The sequence below is a fragment of the Stylophora pistillata genome, chromosome 9, assembly GCF_964205215.1.
Source record: "Stylophora pistillata chromosome 9, jaStyPist1.2, whole genome shotgun sequence".
Lineage (NCBI taxonomy): Eukaryota > Metazoa > Cnidaria > Anthozoa > Scleractinia > Pocilloporidae > Stylophora > Stylophora pistillata.
Genome location: NC_142527.1, coordinates 885,074 through 900,580, shown reverse-complemented (window position 1 = coordinate 900,580; position 15,507 = coordinate 885,074). Strand labels below are relative to the sequence as shown.

Below are 15,507 nucleotides of genomic sequence, written 5' to 3'. Positions count from 1 at the left end.
TGGTTTGATCAAATTCTCATTGAAAATACTCAAGCCTTTACTTAGTAACATTAAACATGACAAGAATCGGAGACGGCGAAGATGTCGCTATGGTGGGGAAACTTAAAGTGGCGGTGCAAAAGTCCTAACACTCATTAAAAAATTCAGTCAGTTTTTTAATGATTCAGATCAATCCCGAGAAAAAACAACTATCATATTTGAGGTGTTTTTTATGTCTAAGCTGGTTTTTGGTTCTGTCGTAAAAAATGGAGCATGTAAGTTATAAGCACTTGATCATTCAGAAATATATCTTTTGAGCGACACGAGTTTGTCTTTCAAAACTTCTATATTTGCAACAAGATCAGAATACTGACTGCTGCTTTCTAATGACTCAGCAGAACTTTCTCTTGAAAACTTGGAAAGTGTCGGTTCGTCTTCGTGTTTTAATCGCCTTACATCTTCTATAACTTCTTTTTCTTCAATAACTGACACTTCACAGGAGCTTTCTTCTGAAAAACAATGTCTTCGACTGAAGGCGGATTTGTCCTCTTTATCTCCGCTTTTCAATACCTCTTGTAGCTTGAACATCAAGCTTTTTATATCCTCTAAATCTCCGCCAAGTGTTTTGAAAGTCTGTTCTATTACTGTCATTTTATCGTAAACTGTAAGACCGTTTTCTCCATGGGCGTGGTCAGAATTCTTGCAATGTCCTCTAATTTCAGAGGGCAAGGATTCCAAGTTCTGTTTTTCTCCCGGTTGGACATCAGTTCCCATTGCATGGCTGTTTTCATGCGATTGCTCTGTGGCATATTGCGTCCACATCTCGTTTAAAGTAGGTACAGAATCATTATCAAATGACATGTTGCGAATTCAGAATGAAAATATGTGTTGCAACGCGTATCCAAGTTCTAAGACAAATTTGCTGAGAAACGTAACAATAACCATTAGGTGTGCGTCACTGGAGATGCAATGCGCGCGCCAATCCCACAGACTCCGCGCAGGTGTAATCGACTTTGTAGGTGAGCCGACAGAGCTAACAAGCTCCGCCGCTGATACTACACACGTCCGCTCATCGAGAGCTTTAGGTAACCAGGTTGTAAAATTTTCTACACAACACCTCCTCGAATCAGCCCTGTGCTAGTCATGGCCGATAAAAAGAAGCCGTAGGAAGATGAAACAAGACGGCTGAGTCATCAGCGTGAACTTTGGGACAACTAAATGCCTCCTACTTTTAGAAACCAAAAGGCACCAAGGGAGTAGGAAGACAAAATTAGGCGTTTTTCTCGGCAGTCGCATGTAGACAATGTTGCGCACTTTTTACCTTTGGCCAAACCCGTCAAACACTAGGGTCTACGCTGAAATCGGAGGCTGACACAGACGATAAACTATGGGTAACAAAACGAAATGACAAATTTATTGATACATCAAAATTTACATATAAAAAAGCCTGTTTTTAAATATTTCTCCAAGAGAATTTAAGATTTCGTTCAAGTGCAATTAAACATAATTGCAAAGTGGCACCCAGAAAGGAGGACGTTCTCTATACTGTATGGCCTAATAACGTCTAAAACGTCGAGAAGGACTTGATATCTGAAGTGCCGCTTCAATAAACCAACGCATGCCCCGTTTAAACACTCACGTCGCCCAGAAAGAACACACACCGTTTCAAAACAGCTGGTGCGTGTAGCTTTAAAACACTCGTGCGCCGATTTTGACATTTTCAGGGTTTTTTCAAACCACTCTCGCCCACCTTACAGAACATCTGCTAAGCACGACTGAATCTGGAAACAAAATGAAACCAAATTACTTGGGGATTCATTGGCTTTCCTTGTTCGTTTGATGTTTGTAGAATAAAAGGGAAACATAACGGTAATACGTGGTCTTGGAGAAGAAATGCCCTAGCACACAAAACATGACTCTGATATAGCAGTGAACTATCCGTTTTGCTGACAATTGCAATCTAACAAAGCAGTCCTTCTACAAGACCTGCAGCAGAGAAGGATGACATCAAAAGCTGTTCCCAGGTCACCACGTGTTTAACACTGTTATCATCCTCTAAATATGGTGGTGTGATTCTCGTGTTCTGTGGCTCTCATATCAGCTCAACGCTTCTTTGACTTGTGCTTTTTCGATTTCCGTTCATTATCGCTGTCTGATTCCTTTGAATTACTAGAGTTACTACTTTTATCACTGCTGCTGGAGCTGGGAGAACTACAGCTACTGCTGTCATCAGATGAATCACTGCTGTCTGTTGTGGAAGATTCATCAGATTCAGACTCGTCATTGTTGTCGCTGCTTTCGCTGCCACTTTTGATAGAAACATCAAACAAAAATAAATCCATCTTCATAACAAAAGAATGGCCACTTTCCCCACCCCTTTTTTTTTTTCCAGCAAGGCAGTAAAGCTGATAAAACCAACATGCTGTTGAGCACGATGGTCGACAGTGGGCCCACAATCAGAACTGTGACAGAAAATACCACCACCACATGCAAGAGATCCGCTAGCTGAAATGCTGGCTTACCTGTTATTGGACATTTTCTACCAACCCTGCCCCTTCTAAAAATTGCTTTTCAGGGTTTTTGAAAACCCAACCTTTTTATGAGATGCAATGGTCATTAAGTAATGGCTGAATAGGACAATTTAAGACTTCCCAAAGGACTCAAAATGCCCGAAAATATTTCCAACTCAGACTTAAAAATTGATTTTCAAGAAAGGAAAGACTTATAAATAAACAATTACCCTTGAACTCCCATGACTGACTAAGACACAATTTCTCCTTACAATATCAACACAGTATCAAGTGACAAGAATGAGGAAAATTATCAATTAAGAGATCATCCGCTGACCTTTGCCAAATTCTCAGAACTAACATCATATAAATTGTGCAGCAGACAGTAAGGAGAATTACTAAAATGAGATCTTGGCAGTGAAAGGGTTGGGGGACTTATATCACACTAAACATGAAATAAGCTGAATTATAAAATAGCCATAAAATAATCAAAGTACTGTAAATCCTCCATTAAGCCCCCCTCTGTAATAAGCCACCCCCCTCTAATAAGCCACCCCCCTCTAATAAGCCACTCCCCCTCTAATAACCCATCCCCCCTCTAATAAGCCACCCCCACTCTGTAATAAGCCACCCCCCTCTAATAAGCCACCCCCCTCTAATAAGCCACTCCCCCTCGAATAACCCACCCCCCTCTAATAAGCAACCCCCCTCTAATAAGCCACCTCCCTCTAATAAGCCACCTCCCCTCTAATAAGCCACCCCCCTCTAATAACCCACCCCCCTAATAAGCCACCTCCCCTCTAATAAGCCACCCCCCTCTAATAACCCACCCCCCCTCTAATAAGCCACCCCCCTCTAATAAGCCACCCCCCTCTAATAAGCCACCCCCCTCTAATAGGCCACTCCCCCTCTAATAAGCCTTAGTAGCTCTAATAATAGCCCCCCTCTTAAAGAGGAAGAAATTTATTAAGTCACCCCCTCTGTTAAGCCCCCCTCTATTAAGCTCTCCACCACTCTGCCTCAAAAAAACAAGAATTCCCAATAACACTCCATGTCAGTAAAGTACAAGTTTTGTTGTGTTTGTGCTTTACTGATTTACAAGATGATTATGACAAATCAAACCACACATCAGATTTTACTGAGGATTTTGACTCTGCCAATTTGGTAAGTGAAAAAGAGTAAAATGAGAACAATTTTAGAATAAATTCAGTACATTTTGTATCCCAGTAGTGAACATCAAGCAAAATTAATAAGTCCATCCCCCCTCAAATAAGCCACCCCCAAAAATACCTGAAATAAATAAGCCCTTCACAGGATTTATTAGAGGAGTTATGGGACAAACAGAGTTTCCCAACTGTGTAGTACTTAATATGAACTTCTAAAGAAATAAAATACCTTTTATTTGGCGTGCTCTTTTCCTTCCTGACTGCTTCACTAGAGGGATAGCATTAAATTTAGCATTTGATTGGAAGTAGAGGTATATAAATAATGGGGGCAATTAATAGAGCAATAGCTGTTGGGACAGTGAAAGTGATTATATCAAGGAAAAAACCCAAAGAAAGAATGATGGGCTAATATGAGAGAAGACACTTGTGGAAGAATATTTTGAGGGTTGTTGACATGAACTTAGGTCTATAAACAGAGGGGCTTATTAACATGGAGCTCACAGCTGCAATACATAGCTGTTTACATACAGATGCACCTATAGTGGAGAGGCACACAAACAAAGGGAAAGGGGAATCTTATGATAATGAACAAACAAAGCCTGTATAATAATGATAATAAAGTATTACTGTTTTTCTTAAGATGTGGTCACTTATGATGTGGATCGAAACGTTTCGATCCCATTGCAATCAACACAATGAGTGACCACACTGTGAGAAAAACGATAATACCTTATCATCATTGCACTGTACCACGATGAAAAAGTACAACCTTTTTTACAAAAGTCTGCACATTGTCCAAGTTAGTACCCATTGTTCTTAATTCTTTCATTTATTGTTATTACATAGCTTGTAAATTTGTGCAATCAAATTCAATAGCGCGAGCATGCTTCAATTTTCCATTGAGCACACTGGTGACATCAGCAAACAGATGCCTCGCGAAAAAATTTTTTTCTCACGAGTGACTTCAGCATTTTTCATTAAAAAACAGGAAAACTTCCACAAAAAAGTTAAACTAGACATGGCAACAAGTGAACAAGCCGATGAAGAACTGCCTACTTTTTCTTTGGGAATGGATTTTTTAACTCCCAAGAAAGAACCCAGAGAAGGGGAAAACAAAACAATCAATGGTCTCATCTCATTTCAGAACTCCAACTTCATTTCCACACATGAATTCACCTGTCAGTTTTTGACCAATCTGAGACAAGATCATTGAAGCATGGTGAAAATACTTTTCTGAAACGAAATAAACAATGCATTGAAGCGTAGGAGAGGGAATTTTTGCCCTTTATACATAAACTACAGCGTCGAAAATGTTATAAAACAATTGGTTTATACATCAGCTGTGCGTTCATCGAGATATGAAGCACTTGGGAAGTCTGGAGAGCACTCAAGAAGCTAGAGTTGCTCTTGGCTATGCCTCAAGCAACTCTTACGCATCTTTCATGCTTTCCAAACTTCCCGCATGCTTCATATCTCAATGAACGCACGCTGACATATGAACCAATTGTTAATTGATCAACTAGCAAATCAAATGCCACATGCTTGTAAAATAGCAAATCAGGCATCATGTTGGGATGTTTGGTCCCACATCATGCTGATAATTTGGGTTCAATCACATATCACGCTGTAAATTTTGGGGCCATCCCAGTCAACCCTTTGCCACCCTCGCAAGGAGGGCCTTATTGGCTCTGTAGTTTATACTAGTTCCACAGACTGTACAGAGAGAATCGCAGTGAAATCAGACTGGTATGAAAGCATCAGTGGCAGCACACTTACTTCTATGCTTAAAAAATAAAATCAAGTAAAAAATTATGTTTTTAGAACTAGTTTGACTTCTGTTTTCTTTGATTTTCAGTCCCCACCATACCATACTATTAGAAATTTCTCTACTTTACCTTTTACTTGAATCATTATTATCGTGAGAAGAACTGGCTAACTTGATTTTCTTTTTCATCACCGCTGTTCTTGAATCTCGCTGCAAATATTTTCGTTTATTGTTGCATTCGTACGTCCAATGACCCACTTGCAAACATTTCTGGCATCGTTGATTACCTGCCTGTTCTTGCCTTAAAATGCAATTCAAATTGTAATTCTTTGGCCAGCTCATGATATGGAACTCGTAACTTCATTTTCTGACAAACCCCGCGGCAACTCACAGAAACTGAAATCCTTGGAAAGATAATTCTCCAATGATATAACCGCATACCATTCAAAAACGAAGCCATAATCCCAAAGGTAATCTGTTGTTTTGCCTCTGCTTTCTTTTATCCAAGAATTGTATGCATAATGCAGTATGGGGTTATACGGAAATCTAGCCAAATTCTCACCTTTTCTAACAACTAAAAGAAACCGAAATCCTTACCTTTTCTTGTTCAGGACGTAAGACCTCGCCACATACGCCATCTTGTTTTGTCATTTGTTCCCAGTCTCCTTGGTGGGTAGTTGGAAAATTAATGTCACTCCCAGGCTTCCAACCGAGATTCACAAGGTTATGTGGATTTCTCTTACCTTTCGTTATCATTGGGACCAACGTCCCTTCAGTACAGGCGTACCAAACGAGGTTCCAATTGCATTCTGTAAATATTTTTAAGTCTGTAAAATGTGGAAAGTAACAGATAATATCTAGACTGGCTTTGAAAGTACTTCAACAAATCAACAGGTTTCCCAGGATACTTTTCATAACCTCCTAAAGCCAACCATGCATAAGTCACAACAGCCAATGAGAGGTAAGGGAAACATTTTCAGGAGTCAATGAGAACTCAGATTGAAAATTTAACACCATCCTCGAGTACAGAAATGTGCAATTAATCAAGATGTGCTTGGTTTTAGTTTTGCATCTGATTGGTTTAGAGGATGTAGCAAGTTTTTGCAACTGATCCAGAGCAAAGTGGTGTGAAAGTCAATGCAAAGTGGTGTGAAACTCAATGCAAACCTAGATAACTTTAGATGCTCATATTAAAAATTCATCAAACGTAACAAAGACCTCTTGTTTATACCAAAGAACATAACAACAGAATCCACTAAATACCAAAAAATGTCACATTTATTGGCTTTCAGCATACAAGAACTTATCCTCATGCTGTAGACACCAAAATACTTGATACTTAGTTCCTTGTTTATTTACAAACAGTATACCAGAGGAAAAATTCACTTAACCCTTTAAATCCCAGAAGTGATTAACAAGTGACTTCTCCTTACAATATCCATGCATTCTCTGAGAAACAGGTAATGAGAATACTCACACCTATCAAGTAGAAGTTATCTTGATCTAACACCAAATTCTCGTAACTAATTTACAAGAAAATGTGTAGTAGCTAGTAAGGAGAATTAACCATCGGATCTTGAGAGTTAAAGGGTTCATGCCCTGACAATACCAACATAAAAATAGTCTACAAATACCTAACTCACAAAGAAAGCACATGAGATTACATTTTTCTCAAATTAAGACATTAACCATATCAACAAAATTAGCACTATTAAAATAGAATAAAAAACCTTTAATGAAATTTGAAGGTTTGTCAGGGCATAAAGGTTTAATTTGGAACTTTAAAGCTCTGTAAAAATGGTAGTTATCTAAGTATTGTATCAAGCGAATGATCAGCCATGGTATAAAACATGAAAAGCTGCATGACATAATTATTTTAAGTTCTTCTAGTCAACAGTGTTTGGACCAACACTGCAGGGAATTAATGCCTTTGAAAACAACTTGTCACAAAATCTCACACAGAGTCCAACTTAACAGTAGGTTATCACAAAATTACTTACTATCACTAGACATAATTTACAGTAAATAAATTAATCAACCATAAGCATTCCTATAATAAATTTTAACATACATTTCCAACAAAAAAGTACATTTCCACCATCACTGTTTTCTTGATTAAGAAAGAAAGTAAAAATCTTTCTCCTTCTACATAAATTTTTTCATGTTGGTAGTTTTCACTTTTAGTTAGTAAAATAATGTTAGTCTTGACATTCCCCTATTTTAGCATCACCTTTTTCAAAACTGTGTCCAGAAAAATAATCCTAACAAACAAAAAAAAAAAAACAGTTTCTGAGCTGTTGACATTCCTTAGGTTAAATTGGCCATTGTAATGCTTGTAACCAATAATTGCTGTCCCTCCCTCGCTATTAAAGCTATCCCTTTCCCTCATTAGATCTAAGTAGTAATTTTCCACACAGTTGCCCAAACATTTCTTTTCATTGTTGCTCTGAAAAACTGGCATTCAATAAAACAATGTCCCCTACTCGACAATCAGTGTTCTTCTTGTCACTTTCCTGCTTGATATTCTACTGACATTGTGAGGAAAAATACTCTGATGGTCACTCATCAGAGCAAAAGCACTCTGATTAAATCAACGACAAAAGTAATTATACTAAAAACAATTATAATGGTAATAACAGTTTTTCTGTCGCTACTGATCGATAAAAATAACTACATAATAGAAGGTTTTTGTGCAATTCACAGGAAACAACCACTGCCCTTTCTTTTTTTGTAACATGCTTTCTGGAGTTACATACAAACAATGAGACCACCCATTTATGACTAACAATAGTTATTGTGACACAAACAATCTGATGTGAAAAAAAGAATCTCTGTTACGACGAAGCAACTACCTGCATCATCTGGTGTCTTGTAAATAATAAAAAAAAAACAATTACGATCACTTCTAATACCTACTACAAAAACAAAGGAAGCAAAAGCAAGCAGAACAAATTACAATAAAAAAAATTTTGGATTGAGTCTAAGAAAAAATAATGTCAGCAACCAAGCTGCCTTAACAATTCATTTAGAGATGGAAAGAAAAGAAAAGCTTCCTCTGTTGATACAATTTTGATTATTCCTGATTGCAAGAAGTTGGAGCAATGATCTTCATCCCAAACAGTAGTACCCTTAAGGACGTCTGATTTACAAGCAGTCAAAGGAAACTTTTCTTTATCACACAAAACCACTCTTTTGACCTGATGGGGTCACATAATATACTTGCAATATATACATGCACCCCTGAAGTATGCAATCTTCAATAATTCTAGGAGACAATAACCAATTTATTAAGCCCTGAGATTGGTAATTTCAACCAAGTTTGAAGTTGAACTTGATGAATCTCTTTCCCAGTTCACCTCTGCACTGACACGAAGAACACGACCAGATTCAGAAACACTGGAGCTTTCTGTTAAAGACAGTAAAAAATCTCAATTATTTCTTTAGGTTGGTGAACTTTGGCTGTACAAGAAGGCCCTCAAATGTGGTCTTCCATCATTTTTTTTTTAAATGCAGACTAGCTAGGGACACTGACAGCAAAATTTAAAATAATTACAAATTCCAAGATAAGAAAACTGCTTGCCAAAAATGTTCAAACCATTTGCTCTTCTACATGTAGAGGTTTATTCAGCAGAATATCTTTCTTTATTTCCTACCTGAACCATCACAACTGGACCTCCTCTCGCTAACAGAAGGTTCAATTTCATTCATGACCACACCGCGGTTGTCAGCAGCAGTACGATGGTCCTCATCAGGAAGTTCTGATGTACCAACTTCTACAGCTAGGGTGCGACTTCCTTCAACACTGGGCTGATAAATAAACAAAAAAAATTCCATAGTAATTTTGTGTTTGCTTACTGAACATAAGTAAACAAAAAGATAAATAAAAAGTGCTTTTCCAACATCATGCGCATAAGCATTATTTGCAATTTTTTTTCTTAACTTACCAGCCCCAGTTCCTTTAAGATGTTGAGTTTACACATTGGACAAGTCCTATGTTCAACCAACCATGGGTCGATACACATCTTATGAAACTCATGCCTATCAAGAAAGACAAGTCAGGAATCAAACAATTTAGAACCCATGGTATCACTAGAACATTCAACCGAAGGTTACTGAATTAGACAACATATTTGCAACATCAATATTCAAAGAATGGTTGGGATTATCACTCACTAAAGGTGCTTTAGGAAAAAACATATTTCTTACTTCTTACTTCCTTTTTCCTTCAAAAAGAGTAAAACAAACTCAGAAGAACTGTCTGAAAATTTGTCTCAGAACCTCCTCTTCCTTCCATTCTTTTTTTTTTTCTGTAGGGAAGTTTTGGTCTCTTTGATCAGTTTAGAGTCACCCAATTAAACTGTAGGCTAACCTAAAAATTTTCAGAGCTTTTCAAACACATCCAACAAAGGTTTGAGTGCCACAAGGTAGGTCTTAAGTCTCTATATGCATCCTGTCGAATTATTCCCAAATGTAGCATTTCCTGAAAGCTACTACTTACTGGCAAGGCAGAATACGAACGACATCACCAGCTTTGTAACCATCCAAGCACACAGCACAGTTATCAGACTCATCATCTTCAGTCTAAAATACAGACAACAACTGTACATGGCAAATGCAATTTACTTTACTTGAAGGCAAAGAGCTAAACATGCATACTTTGAAGTAATAGTCTTAATATTTTTGTATCCATTATTCAACTCAACAGTCATTTTTTTGTGTCTACTCCAATGACACCTAAATCTACTTGATTTATAACATGTTTCCTCAATTTAATGTTAGTACCAGCACTCCTGAAAGGAATTTGGTTTTCCCTATTACTGGCTTCACTGTTAGCTAATGTACAGTTTCCTTCATGCAAAGACAAAATTTTTAAAAAAAATATAAGAAACAATTTAACAACCCTCTTTGTTTCACCTTAGCTCTAGACTGCCTATCTAACTTGGAGACACTACCTCATAATGGCTTATATGGCTAATGCAATTTTCTTATACAGTCCAACCTGTATTGCAGTCAGAATGGCAGACAGGTTGACCACTTATACAGGTTCCACAGAAAAGGGGCATACTAAAAAGTAATAAAAATCTTCATTTTGCCATAATTGACCACTTAATGTACAAACATTTGCTCAAAAATACTATTAACATTAATTTTAGGAGACAAAAAAAGTTTAAATTTTAAATGAAAGAATAATCTAGTTTTATATGAGTGGTCCCCCATTAAATGATTATTCAATACAGGTGAGGGACAATACAAAAGGGCTGTACAGTTTAAAGGGGTAAAAATTTCAGGACTTTGGAAACCATCTGCTTTAAACACCAAGTGACTGTTTGACATGGTGCCACTCAATACAGGTTCAACTGTAAATTAAATACTATAAGAAAATCTTCCTTTTTTAACATATGGAAATTCCTAAAACCATACCTTTTTGCTGACAGTGCGCGTTGGAAGTTTAGCAATAGCCTTCTTGGCAGCACAAGTTAAGCGTTTCTGTTAAGAGAGGAAAAATAATCAATCCACTTCCTCAATGATGGGCAAGTAACCACAAATATTCCAGTTAAAATTCAAGGTTGAACTTAAGTCAGATCACAAACCACGTTCAATGTTTTGAATGTTACACAATCACAACTTCACAGTTATAAGTTGGTGAATAGTATTTACGCTTGCTATTTTATTATACTAAATACACTATTTGCAAAAGTCCTGAAATATTTTAGCACTTTATCATGACTGTGGTTATACACAGCAGAAGTGTAAATAAACAATGTTTTAGGTAAAAAATAAAAAGGAACAACCAACTTCCACACTGTGGGCAAGCAACCACAAATAAGCTACTTAAAATTCAACATTTAAGTCAATGCAACAATCATTGTCAATGTTCCAAATGTTACATAATAATCATATAAATTTTATTTCTACATTATGTATTGCTGTTCATATATGTTTTTTCACTACTTTATACAACTTATTTACTTTGCAAAACTTTCTTAAACATTTGAGCATTGTAACTACACTGTAGTAATGTGCAGCAACAGTGTAAATAAAAAATGTTGGTGTTGAAAAATCAAGTGGATCAACCAACTTCCACATTGTGGGCCAGTAACCACAAATATGCTAAATTCCCATTCAAGATTAAAGTATATACAATAAATATTGTCAGTGATTCGATTTTTATATAATCAAAATACCATTTATGAGTTTATTAATACTTTTAAAATTTGCTATTTCACTGTCTTACATGATTTATTTACTTTCTAAAAGTCTTGAAATATTGGAGCATTCTAATAAGACTTATTAGTAAGTAATTCACAGCAACAGTGTGAATAAACAATGCTTTCAGTTTAAGAATAAACATAACTCAAACAATTGCCATATAATAGCAGTAACCACAATTATATTTATGATCCCAATTAACAGCAGCAGTTGTCACAGTTCCAACTGTTACGTAACCTGACTTTTTTCATTTAGCAAAAGATTAATAATTTTTATACTTTCTATTTCGTATATTTTAATCAATCATTAACTTTTCAGAATTCTTCACATATTTGAGCACTGTTATGCATGTTATACTGTGGTAATACACAGAAACAGCTCAACCAAACAGAGTTTCAGTTGAATTATTCAAAAAGAATCAAGCAATTTCCACAAAGTGAAACAAACCACAAACTGTTCACATCACTTTTGATCTTAAAGATTTAAAATATCTAAAGAAGTCCTTGTCAATTTTTCACATTACACATGATTTCTCAATATTATTTATTAGCGGATTGATTAATAGTTTTGGTGCTTGCTATTCCAATATCCTACATAAACTATTTACTTAGGCAAAGTCTTCAGATATTAGTAAACAGTATTATGAAAGTAATGATGCCCAGCAACATCTTTAGCAAGCAAAAGGTTTTGAATTATCAAACTGCGAACTTTCCGGAGTTTCTGATAAACCATCATTATTAACAATTATATCTTCTTGGAAAGCAACAAAATATTACTGCTTTTTGATACTTCATGATCTTGGTTTGGCAATGACAGACTGAAATTTCGAACATTTCTCTAAAAAACCGCAATCAGCAAATGGTGAAATCGAAAAGTGCTTGTCGAAGCGCTTCACGACCCACTTAGCTTTGTTCCGTGAAGTTTCTGTCGTAGAATTCATTTATCTATAAGTAATTACTGCTAAGTATTGCTAATGTGACGCAAGACTCTTCAAAATTCCGCAGGCGTTAATTGCAACGAAGAAAAAAATTAACGGAAAGACGAATCAAGAAACATTTGCCCACAACTATGAAATATGAATAAGAAAGATAATGACTGAAAGTTATAATTCAATCTCGTTTGTGGAGTTATTGTCGAGGACTAAGCTTATTAACCGAGAGAGCGAAACAGTGATATTCAAAACAAATCATAGCAGATATCACAAACTCTAGAACAAGATTCCCCACTAATGCTATTTTTACTAAAAATACAAAGGATTTTTTGTCAACAGGGTCAAAAATTGCCCGCACTTACCTCGGTTTTGTCCCGTGCATGGACATAACGAAACCTTTGGACATAATAAAACACCAACCACGCAAGCGAAATCACCATTAAAACAATAAACGACACCGAGACGAAGAGAACAGATGTCGGATTCACTTGCCATTTCTTCTGTGAAATCGTTTCACCCACAGCAATCTCTACATACACAGCATTGGTTCTGTTCACAAGAGCATCGGCCAGCTCGACTCCAAGAGCCCTCTTTATACTGACAGCAACAATCTTGTCTGCCCCAACGTGTGACATTTGGATCACCTCGTCTCTATCTGAGCTGTCGTAAATAACAACTGCTGTAGCGTTGTGATTGCGAGCATTTATAATCTTGTCCCTAAAATTGCACGCTCCTCTTTCGATGAGCGCAATCCAAGGCTTTCTTTCCACAACGACGTCAAATACGTTACAACCATTAACATTATTTTCTTTTAGAGAATACAGCCATCCCTTCTCGTGGCGTTTAGGACTGTGACTTCCAAATTTTCCCTTTCCATCAAATGGCTTTATCTTACATTTATCACCGTGTCTGCCGCAAAAGGTTATATTCAACACAGCTTCTGTGTATTTCTCAAGTTGTTGTTCGTCATCGTAGAAACTACAGTTGACAAAATTCCCGACACAAACGAACAATAACAGTGCTAAGATGACGTTGATGCGCTCTGGGAAGCTGCTCACGATGGCCATTATCGTTTCAAAGTAGACGAACAGTTACAGGATCCTTTCAGCCGTAAATAAAAGAATCTACTGGAGTTTGAAGGATATTTTGAAGGTTTTTCAGTGTATACAGCGAATCAGCTCTTCCGCCATATTCCTGACCGCTTTAAACCACAGTAAAAGTAAAAGTAGTCACGTGATGAATGGATTGGCACACCTGGCGTCGATATTCTATTCTTTTCTACGTCATCACTCAGCTTTGTTGGGAGCTACTGTCTTGATAAAGAAGTCAGAGCTATTTCCGAAAGTGGAAAAGCACGCTCTAAATACTTATCTTAGCAAACGCCAATTTAGTGGAAACCTTACTGACAAAATTATCCTACATATGGAAAGCACATTATGATCGGCTGTATCTACAAACACCCGACAGCAAATGTGGAAGAGCTTACGCTTAAAATTTGATGAATTTTTAAACAAACTTAATTATAACCCAAACAAATATGATATGTATATAATGGGTGATATGAACATTGGCCTTCTTAAGTATCATTTTCATCAGCAAACAGAGAGCTACCTTGAAATGATCTACTCTTTTAATCTTTTTACCAGTAATAACTAAACCTACTAGAATCACTATTCATACAGCCCGGGGGGGGGGGGGGGGGGTAGACCCTTATAAGGGCTTAATGGGGACGTGCGCCCAGCCAGGGTATGTTTTTCGAGATTTTGTCTTAAACTGGGTATCGAATTTATTATTTTTTATCTTAATCAGGGTATCGATTTGTCAATTTTTGTCTTAACCAGGATATCTTTTCTTGGAAGATAAACAGCAAAATTTTTACAGGCTCTAATTTTAATTAATTTTGAATTCCGTTGATTTTGGCATTGATACCAGGCACATTAAATGTCTTAAACAGGGTATAAAAAATCGGAATTCTGTCTTAAACAGGGTAGGAATATCAGCGATATTTGTCTTAGACAGGGTCAGGGTATGAGGGGCCGCGCCGCACCTCCCCACCCAGGAATATATCGAGTACCCCCCCGGGTTATAATCAACATAATTTCTCAATTCTGATCAGCCCTTTCCGTTTTATTTTACCGCTTAATGATGGACGTTGCAACACAATGAAAAACTAGCTGTAAAAAGTCGCTCAAACTGAAAATTCGTAAAACAAAGTGGGCTAGAAAGCTAAGTCGCTATAAAATTCGCTAAAATGGAAGAATGTGACGCGTTTAATGCATGTCATTTGTAAGTTCGTTCCGGCTGGTGTTGTTAAGTTATAAAACTAAACAGAATTTACATTTCCAGGAACGGGATGGGAAGATCTAAACAGTACTAGTTTCACGAGTATTGAATATAGAGTCGTATTGAATATAGAGATTTACGCTTGAAATCGCGCGAGCAAAGGATTTCGTCAAATCTCTGGGAACCACCCCCCTCCCACGTTCGGGTCCGGTTCAACGCTACTACTGTTCTCATTTCCGTGTATTTTGAAATATCACTCGCAGTAAAGCCCTCGACCTTAGATTTCATTTTTCGGACGCTGGTGATGCAAGGAAGTAAAGAAGGCATGGAGAATAACTAATATGATCCTCTGGTTACGAAAGAGGTCATTGATGTTTATCTTCGGATCATTCTCTATGTCCTGTTCTGTCTCTACCGTGAGTTTCATGTTCTGTCTCTCCCAGTTTTAAAATTTACCCCCCCGGTCTTGCTTTCTGCTCCCTAACGGATGTAGGTAGGCCTTTCTCCACTGATCACTTCACGTGCACCTCCGCCAACGTCATCTATTCACTGATAACTCCACGTGCACCTCCGCTAACGTCATCTATTGCATACTGATCACTTCACGTGCACCTCCGCCAACGTCATCTATTCACTGATAACTCCACGTGCACCTCCGCTAGC

The 15,507-nt window shown here is 37.3% G+C and overlaps 3 protein-coding genes across 3 annotated transcripts; all 3 read right to left on the bottom strand.

Moving 5' to 3' along the window:
* Positions 1-134: 134 nt before the first annotated feature.
* LOC148722740 (uncharacterized) lies at positions 135-1,247 on the bottom strand. Its single transcript, XM_088734146.1, has one exon. The coding sequence runs from the start codon at positions 838-840 to the stop codon at positions 274-276; it is 567 nt and encodes a 188-aa protein (XP_088590272.1). The 5' UTR covers positions 841-1,247; the 3' UTR covers positions 135-273.
* A 124-nt stretch (positions 1,248-1,371) lies between these two features.
* Positions 1,372-6,175, bottom strand: LOC111342322 (uncharacterized). Its single transcript, XM_022949391.2, has 4 exons — positions 6,018-6,175; positions 5,551-5,721; positions 3,885-3,923; positions 1,372-2,286 (listed from the first exon to the last, which is right to left on the bottom strand). Exons 1-4 carry the CDS (start codon positions 6,056-6,058, stop codon positions 2,082-2,084), a joined length of 456 nt encoding a protein of 151 aa, XP_022805126.1. The 5' UTR covers positions 6,059-6,175; the 3' UTR covers positions 1,372-2,081.
* Positions 6,176-6,680: 505 nt separating this feature from the next.
* Positions 6,681-14,013, bottom strand: LOC111342323 (RING finger protein 150). The gene is made up of 6 exons (XM_022949393.2): positions 12,924-14,013; positions 10,842-10,907; positions 9,919-10,001; positions 9,365-9,458; positions 9,074-9,227; positions 6,681-8,826 (listed from the first exon to the last, which is right to left on the bottom strand). The coding sequence occupies exons 1-6, from the start codon at positions 13,626-13,628 to the stop codon at positions 8,708-8,710; spliced, it is 1,221 nt and encodes a 406-aa protein (XP_022805128.1). The 5' UTR covers positions 13,629-14,013; the 3' UTR covers positions 6,681-8,707.
* Between the last annotated feature and the right edge of the window lie 1,494 nt (positions 14,014-15,507).